This window comes from Dipodomys spectabilis, unplaced genomic scaffold, assembly GCF_019054845.1.
Source record: "Dipodomys spectabilis isolate Male_0828 unplaced genomic scaffold, ASM1905484v1 ptg000001l, whole genome shotgun sequence".
In the NCBI taxonomy this organism is placed as follows: Eukaryota; Metazoa; Chordata; class Mammalia; order Rodentia; family Heteromyidae; genus Dipodomys; species Dipodomys spectabilis.
This window is the reverse complement of record NW_024870678.1, coordinates 28,264,479-28,275,000: the sequence shown is the minus strand read 5'-3', so window position 1 is coordinate 28,275,000 and position 10,522 is coordinate 28,264,479. Positions and strand designations below refer to the sequence as shown.

Here is a 10,522-nt window from a genome sequence, read left to right as displayed (position 1 = left end):
AAGAAGATATAGATGGGGGGTTGGGAAGATGGCTCAGTGGTAGAGCACTTGCCTTGCATGCCTGAGGCCCTGGGTTCGATTCCTCAGCACCACATAAGCAAAATGAAAAAAGCCGGAAGTGGTGCTGTGGCTCAAGTGGGAGAGCACTAATCTTGAGCTGAAGAGCTGAGGGACAGCGCCCAGGCCCAGAGTTCAGGCCCCACAACCGGGCCCCCCCCAAAAAAAAAGAAGAAGATATAGATGGGCTGGGTGTATGGCACAAGAGAGAGAGCGCGCCTGCCCAGCAATGTCCTGGGAACACTCCTCAGCAACAAAAAAACAAACAAAAAAGCTAAAAAGAAGATATTAATAATTCTTTACATTTATGCAGAACTTCATCCTTCTAAAAACACTTAAAACATAAAGAAGCTTACAGGCTAGAACACGGAGATCATGCTTTCAACTATACAAACCACAGAATATGCAGTAACCTCCAAAACATCATTCAAGCTACATAACAAGCAACACATATTTACAGCCAAGAATATCAAATCCAAACTCTTTACCAGCCCACCCCAGCGTCATGAAGGAAATGTGGATCTTAGGACATGCAATTTCCATTGCACGTTCAGCACAGACTTCTACAGTTTCAAATAAGAAAGAAGCTCCCACCAGAACTACATGGATGGTTCATGTAGGAAAAACAAAAAACACAGAATTTAAGATTCTTTCTGTTCTTTGTTTTTAAAGTGACCCTGGAGGTAATTCTGCACCTCAAAGTAACTCTGAAAGTTACCTAAGTATAGTGCTCACACCCAGCCTGGAGTTCTATGTAATTTGCAGAGCTCAGAAAGGCCCTGCTTGCACAAAAACATCTCCCCTTTGAGCCAGCCTTACCATCATATGGGAAGCTTTTCAAAGATACCGAAATTTGTATTCAATAGGTTTGGAAAGGAGCCAGTGCATCTGCATTTGTAAAAACTCCCCAGTTGATTCATTTGTGCAGCCAGAATCGAAAAAGCACTCGGTTATATAATAAGACGTGGGGGAAGGGTAGGGGGGGAAGGTATCCTGAGGTTCCCCAGTATAAATGTTTCTGAATGGAAACCACTCATTGGTCTAAGGCTGCCTGGTTTGATTACCCAGGGGGAAACTGTCCCTTGAGAAGGTTCATAGGAAATTTCAAAAAGAGGATTGAAGACAGGATGCCTGGTAGCCTAGCACCAGCCACCAAGAAGGAAAGCCAGGGAAGATACATAGAAACAGAACAAAACCATGAAAAGATCCTTTCCTGCCACAAACTATGGTATTCCCTTCTTTAGACACACTTTTCTCCTCCATTTTCAGAAAACAAAAGGAAAAATGCCCAGCTTTTCTAGTACATTCAGCTACAAGTAGCCTTCACTAAACAATGCCAGTCAACCTACAAGGAGACAAAACCATGTTGACAGATGAAGACATGACACTCACCAACATTATATTAACTTTCAGAAAACAAGTGTTAGAGTTAAGTTGGTCAAATCAAGTTTGCCTTCTAAGAACAGTACCAAACCAGCCAAGAAGCCTGTCTTCTAAACTGTTCATCCATAAAAATCCAGAGTTATCTTTAGCTTCCAGTACTTACCAGATCTGGACTTAATGATATCACTGAATTCATTCTGCCCATCATCAGGCCTGGCTTCATGCTCTCCGTACTTGGCCATCTCGACTATAAATTTCAGTGTAATCCAAAGACTCTCCTAAATCTTCTTTATAAGACTGTCAGCTTTATATAATGGGCCAGCTTGACAATATCAGTACCTAAAGAGAAAATGGAAAGTACTTATAGATAGAAATGGACATAGGTATAGATATCACACAAATATAATCAAATCGGAGGTATACAATTGTGTGCGGTAACCATTCAGCAAATATTTATTGACTGCCTGCCACTTCCAAGGCCCAGCTCCAGGCCACAGGGATTTGACTATGAACAAGAAGCAGAGCCTCTACATTGCCGATAGAGTTGAGAGACACTAAGCAATTAATTCTACAATCAATTATTAATATAGGAGTATATCATTAATTATGTAATCAATTAATTATACAATACCAATGGCCTACCAATGTACAAAGGAGAAACACAGAGTAAAACATGCAGAAGAAGAATCTGACCTGCCCAGTACTGAGAGGACTTACGTGAAGAAATGACATGGGAGCCCAGCCTTCAAAGATAATTAGAATTAGTCAAAAAGGGGAGTGAGACAGGAGTTGGAAAAAAAAAAAAAAAGTTGAAAAAAAATTGGGGGGGGAGAGGGGCAAATGGGAGCTTCCTCTGTGACTTAGCAGAAAGAATCAGAGACCATTCCAGAGAGGAGGCCAGTGTGGTTGGAGAGGAGACAGGAACATCTGTCACACCTGGGAAGAAAGGGAGGTGGGACCAGTAGTGGAGTCAGGTCAAGGATCTGGGTCCATATCTGAAGAGATTAGAAACCGAATAGATCAGGGAAGTGATGTGATCGGTCTGCTGGCTTGGAGCGGGAGGGCAGTGTGTATGAGGAACCACTGAAGACTAAAGCAGAACCCAGTAATACATTAATGAAGTACTGAGGCCATGGGGTATGGATGTTCAAATTGTGTGTGTGTGTGTGTGTGTGTGTGTGTGTGTGTGTGTTTGACAGTACAGAGGCTTGAACTCAGGGCCTCAGCAGTGTTCTTTACCCATGTCGCTCAAGTTTAGTCCTCTATCACTTGATCCACAGCGTCATTTCCAGCTTTTTGCTTCATTAATTGGAGACAAGAGTCTCTCAGACTTTCCTGCCCACGCTGGCTTCAAACCAGGATCCTCAGATCTCAGCCTCTTTAGTAGGTAACATTACAGGCATGAGACCCCAGGGCCTAGCCAAATTACTGGACCCTGGAGGTTCAGAATACCAATACTACAATGCAGAACAGCTTCCCAGTTGGCAATAGGACTCTTTCACTAAGCTGGAGGACAGCTGGAGGCTGGGAGGAAGAAATAATGAATAGTCGGGATATTCTGAGTTTGAAGTGCTGTGAGATCCACAGGGGAGAAGACAAAGGTGCAGATCTGGGTCTCAGGAATGGTCTGGGTAAGAAGACATAAACCTAAATAGAGATACATATGTCTACCCAGACAGATCTGGTTCTGGAAGAAAAGTTCAGCACCTGAGTTCAGCTAGTACAGGCAGCTTGCAAATAAAATACTAATCTTTTGCAACAAGTGAGAAGCATCTTTAGAATCTAAAGAACTGAAGAATCTACAAAAGTAAATAAAGCCCGTAGCTTCTCAGGAGGCTGAGATCCAAGGATTACAGTCCAAAGCCAGCCTGGTTAGCAAAGTCTGAGAGACTCTTATCTCCAATAAACTACCAAAAAGTAGAGAAGTAGTAGCTCAAGTGGCAGAGTGCTAGTTTAGCAAACGAAGCTGGAGGACAGCACTCGGCTCTGACATCAAGACCCAGGACAGATACCAAAAAGTTGAAGAATCTGCCCTGTAGTGCCAACTTTTCTTTAAGAATGTCAATAATTAGAGTTCTGTACTCAGGGAACACACTGCCCTATCACCTCAGACAGAGCAGAATCCAGTCCTAAATTGAGGAGTCAGTCTCTGCCCTGACAACAGCTCTGGTAAGATTACCCTGAATTAGGAGGGGGAAGAGGAGGAAGAATAACCTGAATGGTAATTAAATAAGTTAATCATTGAACAGGGAATGTAACAATCAACAGATCCAAACAATCTGCAGATAAGCTAAATTAATCCACATATTAAAACAAATAACAGAACTAGGGTTCCTGTTGGCCAATATTGAACAATTCAGTCCTTTAAAACCAAAGACAAGGGGCTGGGAAGGTGGCTCAGTGGTAGAGCGCTTGCCTTGCATGCCTGAGGCCCTGGGTTCGATTCCTCAGCACCACATAAGCAAAAAGAAAAAAGCCGGAAGTGGTGCTGTGGCTCAAGTGGTAGAGCGCTAGCCTTGAGCTGAAGAGCTGAGGGACAGCGCCCAGGCCCCGAGTTCAGGCCCCCCAACTGGACCCAAAAAAAAAAAAATGCACAGTATTGTTATTTTCAAATATAGGTTATTTGATATTTAGTATTTTAGATATTGTTTTATGATACAATATTCAAAAAGAATGCCATACAGCATAGTTGTATTATGTAAGTATAAATAATAGGCTATTCATTATAACATTTTTCTGACCAAGTCAAGATATAGGTCCATTCTATTAAAAGACAGCAACAATACCTTTAAAAAAAAAAAAAAAAAAAAACATTTTGGGGCTGGGAAGGTGGCTCAGTGGTAGAGCGCTTGCCTTGCATGCCTGAGGCCTTGGGTTCAATTCCTCAGCACCACATAAGCAAAAAGAAAAAAGCCGGAAGTGGCGCTGTGGCTCAAGTGGTAGTGCGCTAGCCTTGAGCTGAAGAGCTGAGGGACAGCACCCAGGCCCCGAGTTCAGGCCCCATGACCGGACCCAAAAAAAAAAAAAAATCGTTAAGAACAAGTCTCTCTGGCAGAGGTGAACGTATGAACTGTATAATCAACCTTCCACATGTTATAAGAACATTAAAAGGAACTTTTAAATTTTCATATGGGTTAACCATTATCCAAAATTATAAGTAATTATTCCATTATGTTCTTATTTTCAGGTGCAAAACTGTGAAAGATTTGTTAAATTCTTAAATGTTTTAGTCTACCAAGTACCAAAAACCTTGTTCAAAAGAATGGGCAGGGCACCAATGGCTCAAGCCCATAACCCTAGCTACTCGGAAGACTTCTGAAGCCATCAGTTCAAAGTGAGCCTAGGCAAGAAAGTTCATGAAACTCTTATCTCCAATTAACCACCAAAAAGGCAGAAGTAGAGCTGTGGCTTGAGTTTGTAGAGAACCAGCTTTGAGTGGAAAAAAGTTAAGGGGCAGTACCAGGGCCCAGAGCACCAGCCTTAGTCCTGGCACAAAAATTAACAGCTGTCACTTGCTGCCACAAATGGCCTGTGGACACAGGTTTGAGAGACAGAGGTAAAGCATGCCTCCTCCTAAATCATCCAAGACTGAAGCAAATGCAGGCACTTATACCTGGCTGTCAGGAGGAAAAGTTGTAGCACTAACAGTAAGTTTCAAAGTGACCATCAATTGCACACTGTGCTAAGGGGGAAGGTCTACAACAGCAAGGAAGGAACTGAGAACGACTGCACGGGTGTTTGCGTTAGGAGCCTGAAATTCTACACAACTGTCATTTGCTGTGAGTTGCCACTTACTATCCATTTTAACTAGACAATGAAACAAATCCAGTGAGCTCTCCCTTCACCTTCTCTCTTCCTTTCCTTCTGCCACCCGAACCAGAAAGGCCGAAAGAGGTCACAATAAACCCAAGCAGAAAGGCAAACCTAACGGGTGTTTTTGTTTGGCTGGTTGGTTGGTTTTACTGAGAATTTTTTGTTGTTTGTCTGTTTGATTTGGTTTGGTTTCCTTGTATTTGGGGCTCACACAACATAAAGAAGATACAACATTCAACAAGGTGCTGCGAAGAAGGAAATCTTCACCCAAGTGTAACAGGGATGGAAAGAATCTTGAACCCGTGGATGAAAGCCAAGCGCTTTACCCTCGGAAGCAAAGCCTGGGAAGCCGAGCTCCAGGCCAAGGGAAGCCAAGGGAACGGGATGTTGCTGTTGGGCTGGAAACGGTAAAGAGCAGAGCGAGCTGAGAGCCAAGGGCTGCCATGCACACTCGGAAGCGCTGCAGGGGAGGTTAATACTACCGTGATTAACACTGTTTACAGGAGCAATAAACGTTGGGTAAACACCCAAAGCAGCCTTAGAGTGCGAGCCGTCTCCAGGGCGGAGGGGTGTGAGGTAGCCCCACGCGAGCCCTGGCCCTCACCGCCCGCGGCTTACAACTGCAGGACCCACGCGATTCGCATTCCTGCGATTCCTGCCCGAAGGCTGAGCACCCCCGCGCCCACTCCCCAGCCACGACAGCAAGCTCCACGCCGACACACGCGGCTGCGGCCACCAAGACCAGCCCGGGCTCGGGGCGCTCCGGCCACGCCGACCCCTAAGTGCGCCATCGGGAAAAGTCACCCGCCAGGTCCTCGGTGACCCCGGCGACCTGGGCGTTCTCCCGGGTTGACCCCGGGGAGTAGGGGCGGCGGTGACACCGAGTTCTCCAAACAGATTCTCTAGCTAGCCCTCGGGAGTCGGGCGCATTTTCTTTCCTCGCCTGGAAAACAGCAGCTCATCAGAACGGGTCTCTGGGAATCCAGGGCGTTCCAGAAAAGTGTCTTTAAGCAAGGCGCCTTCCCCCCAAAAAAAGTTGCACGGCCTTACCATCGGAGCTCCGTGGGGTTGGTAAGTTGGCCCTGGACAACCAGAGCCCCGGCTCTTGAGCCCAAGTTAGGCTGGGGGCAACGAATTACCTGGTCGAGTGCAGCCCGAGAAGCCACGAGTCCAGAAAACCAGGCGATCGCGCGGGACGACGCACCAACGGGGCACCCGGTCTCCCAGCTGCAGTCCGGGGGCCGCCCGATCGCCCCACCCCGGGGAGCAGCCACCCGGCCGGGGGTCGAACACGTCTCCAGGCAGGCGCTGGGGAGCGCTCCCCGGCCCGCCGAGCACACCGCCACCCTCTACCACCCTCGCCAGGCGGACAGGGCCCGGGCCCCGCCTTCCCGGGGCCGGGGTGTGTGACAGGCTCTCCTAGAAGGCCACGTCCCCGGTTGGAGATCACTGGCCCGGCGCCCTACTTGGCGACGCGACGCACCCGGGCGAGCCCCTCTCTCCACCCCGCCCGGCGGGGAGGAGGTGGAGGGAGCCGAGGCAGCCGCACCGATCCTGTCCACGATCCTGCCTGGAGTCCCCGGCACGAACTCGCAGAGATCCCGAGGACCCGGCCGCCCCAGTCCTCCCCACGCGTCGGGTATTCTCTATCCCGGCCGGGGGAGCCGAGCTGAGCCTCCAAGGAAAGTGGAGGCAGAAGTGGATTCCATCCCCAACTTAAGAAGGCACCCGCAGCCCCGACCCCCGGGTCCTGGAGACACAGAAAGGTCCAGACTCCGCCCACCCACCCACCCACCGCCCCCTTCTCCCCCCCTCCCGCTCCCGCGCGGGGCGGGGCGGGGGGGGGGCGGAGGTCTCCGATCCCAGCCCCGGACTTCGGTTCCACCCGCTGTGGCTTACCTGCCGGCCTGCGGGCGCCTGCCCGGGCTCCACCGGTGTTGGGGGCCCCGCGATCGGCCGCCGGGAGGTGCCCGCGCGCGAGTTGGGAGGTCAGAGGAGTTGGGGTAAGGGACTAATTTTTTCTTTTTCTTTTTTTTTTTTAATGAATGTGAAAAAAAAACTGGACCGGAGCGGGCCGAAGAGGAATTGACACCCGATCGGAAACGCCCCCTGACCGGTGCAATCTTCCTGCCCCCCCCCCGGGGGGGAGTTCCGCCGGAGACAAAAACAAAACCGTCCGGGCGCTAGCCGGGGCCGGCGCGCGCCTTCCACCTCGCCGCCCCCCAACAGCAGAGTTTAACTCCGAAAGAACGGGGAGCCCCGCTCTACCCCCCACCCCGCGATCAGATCGCCCCCCTCCACTCCACGGGGCTGCGCGAGCTCGAGGCTCCTCCTCGCCCCGCGGCGGGAGAAAGCCCGCGGCCGCCGCCCGCTGCCCCGCTCTCCTCCTCCGAGGAAAGGCGGCGACTCCACAACTTTGTGCGCCCGGGAGGCTGCCGCGGCGCCGGCCCCGCCTCCGCGGCCTCCTCCGCCTCCTCCTCCCGGGCGCCGCCGCCGCCGCCGCCCCTTTGTGGGAGCGCAGCGCCCGAGGGCGCGGAGGGAGGCGGGACGCGGGGGCCGGGCCTCCGCACCCCCCCCAGGAAGAGCTCGGATGGGGTCCCCGGGCTCGGATCTCCTCGGCTGGGGGAGGCCTGGGAGACCGAGCGGCCCGCCGCCCACCTCACCCCGCGCCCCGATCGTTTCTCGGCCCTTCGGCTCGGCGGCCCAGCAACTTTGTTCCCAGGGATCAGCTCCCCCCGCCCTGGGCGGAGGGCTTGGCCCGGGCCGCCGCCGCCCGCACCAGTCCGGGAACGTGGCCGCCCTGGTCACCTGACCCCGCGCGCCCCGTCAATCAGCGCAGGCCCGGCGCCCTCTCCTCGCGCGCCCGCCCGCCCGCCCGAGCCCGCGCCCGCGCCCGCGCCCGCGCCCGCCCGCCCGCCCGCGGGGCTGGAGCGGCCTCCCCGCTGGTGAGCCCGCGAGGAGCCGTGCCGCCTGCAAACACAGCCCTCGCTTCCGTCGCCTCATCTCAAAACCTGGGACAGGCTAACTGGTTCCCTGCTTAGGGTGATTTGGGAAAAGCTCGATGTCAACTTGCGCACATTACTTATTTCTAGTTCTAGATCCAAGAGGATTTTAATTTGACATATTGTTCTCAGTCTTGGTAATCTCCACTTTGGTCCTGTTATAGGTGTGTGTGTGTGTGTGTGTGTGTGTGTGTGTGTGTGTGTGTGTGTGTGTGTGTGTGTGTGTGTGTGTGTGTGTGTGTGTGTGTGTGTGTGTTGCCAGAGATCAAACCTGTGACCTCTTACATCCTACAACCAGTGGCTCACCTGGAATCCTCCACCTTACTCAGGAGGCAGGAAAGTCTCTAAGACTTTTATGCCCAGCCTTGAGTTCAAGTCCCAGTACCAGCATTTTAAAAAGGAAAAAAAAAAAAAAAGAGCCTGTATCATTAAGCTAAACTTCCCCACCCTGTGTTACCAAACTTTCCTGGCATTGTTTTTTCTTTTTTTTTTTATTGTAAAGATGCTGTACAGAGGGGTCACAGTTGCATGAGTAAGGCAAAGAGTACATTACTTGTGGATCATTGTTACCCCTTCCCTTGTTGTGGTCCCACTATCCCCTCCCTCCCCCACCTCCCTCCCACCTAATCCCCCCCCCCCATTGTTTTTAAGACTATGAAAATAGTCGAAATTTCATTGTATCCCCATTCACATATACAATTTTTGCACTGGCTTTATTTTACTATTTTTCCAGTTTGCACAGCAACAACATCTGTTGAAACAACCTGTTCCAAGCTTAAAGGGTTAGTCAAAAAAAAAAAAAAAAAAACCCTACCTGGAAAGAAGTGGCTTGGGTTGAGCATTTTTGCTATTTACACATTTTATTCCCTTGTGTTACACACAGTGGGGAAGAGTTCCTAGTTTGCATAAGCAAAGTGGAAAGGATAGTTAACTGTTGCTGGCATAATATTTACAAGTTAATTTATGAGGCAATAAAGATTAATCATTAAGGGCTTTGAATAAGTTTCTCAGATAGAATTCACTGGCCTTCACTGAGTTATGAATTGAAAACCAGTGCTCTTGCTGTGGAACTAGTTGATCTTGAGTCTTTCCTTATGAAGTTTCTGGTTTAGCTTCCTTCCTTTGAGGATTTTCTTCATTGTAAGCCAAGTAAAATACAAAGTATCAACTTGGGATGAGCTTGATCTAGATCTATGCATTCACTTTCATTCCTTCCTTCTTTAAACAAACCAAAATAAATAGGGAGGGGCAGGTCAGAGAAGATTGGTAAACCAAAAAGGGTAAGGTACAATTAAAAATGGTAAGGAACAATGCCTAAGTCCTGAGTTCAAGCCACAGTATTAACACCAAAAAACAAAAAGGGAGAGGGGTAGTGGAGAACAGTCTATTGGCTCGGTTTCAGGTGTTTCAGTTCTGGTTGGCTGGATCCACAGCTGGGTCAGAAATCAGCAAAATATCACCGACAGCAGAGGGCCAGAGGTTGCTTACATCATGGTGGTCAGGAAGCAGAGAGAACAGGCCCAAGAAGCCGATCACAACATACAGAATATCTAGGCCTCACCTGAGAAAGTTTCCTTCACCTCCATTAGTGCTGTTAAATTATCAATCCATCAGTGGATTCATGCACTGATAAGGTCAGAGGCTCATGATCAAATCACCTCTCAAGGACTGGATCACTAGCTGGGGACAGAACCTGTTTTTTGTTTAGCTGGTCCTTAGACTTGAACTCAGGGCCTGGGTACTGTCCCTGACCCTATTTGTGTTCAAGGCTAGCCCTCTACCACTTCAGCCCATTGCACAACTTCCAGCTTTTCCTGACTAGTTTATTGGAGCTAAGAATCTCTTGGACTTTCCTGCCCAGGCTGGCTTCAAACCACAGTCCTTAGACCTCAGCCCTTTAAGTAGCTAGGATTACAGGCATAAGCTACCAGAGCCACGTGAAATCTTTGGAGGGATTCTTCATATCCAAACCAGACCCCCAGGAAAGTTGATGGAAATTCATGCCTGTAATCCTAGCTATTTAGGAGGTAAAGGTAGGAAGATCCCAATCTGAGGCTGCCTGGGCAAAAGTACAAGCCCGTATCAGAGAAAACAAACTACAAAGCAAAAATGGATCAGGGGCATGATGCAAGTGGAAGTCATGAGTTCAATCACTAGTATTAAAGAAAAATATAAAAGAGAAATACTAGGATATTTGCTACATATCTTAGTGAATTCTTCATGGAAATATCTCTACCTGTTGTGCAAGGTAAAAATAGCTACAAATA

The 10,522-nt window shown here is 49.4% G+C and overlaps 1 protein-coding gene across 1 annotated transcript in view; it reads right to left on the bottom strand.

Moving 5' to 3' along the window:
* Utrn (utrophin) overlaps positions 1 to 7,251 on the bottom strand; it is a 425,153-nt gene extending 417,902 nt beyond the window's left edge. The window contains exons 1-2 of the mRNA XM_042693071.1: positions 7,153 to 7,251; positions 1,604 to 1,779 (exon numbers count right to left, since the gene is read on the bottom strand). Coding sequence (XP_042549005.1) covers positions 1,604 to 1,682 — 79 coding nt within the window. The 5' untranslated portion in view covers positions 1,683 to 1,779; positions 7,153 to 7,251. The remainder of the gene's footprint in view (positions 1 to 1,603; positions 1,780 to 7,152) is intronic.
* Between the last annotated feature and the right edge of the window lie 3,271 nt (positions 7,252 to 10,522).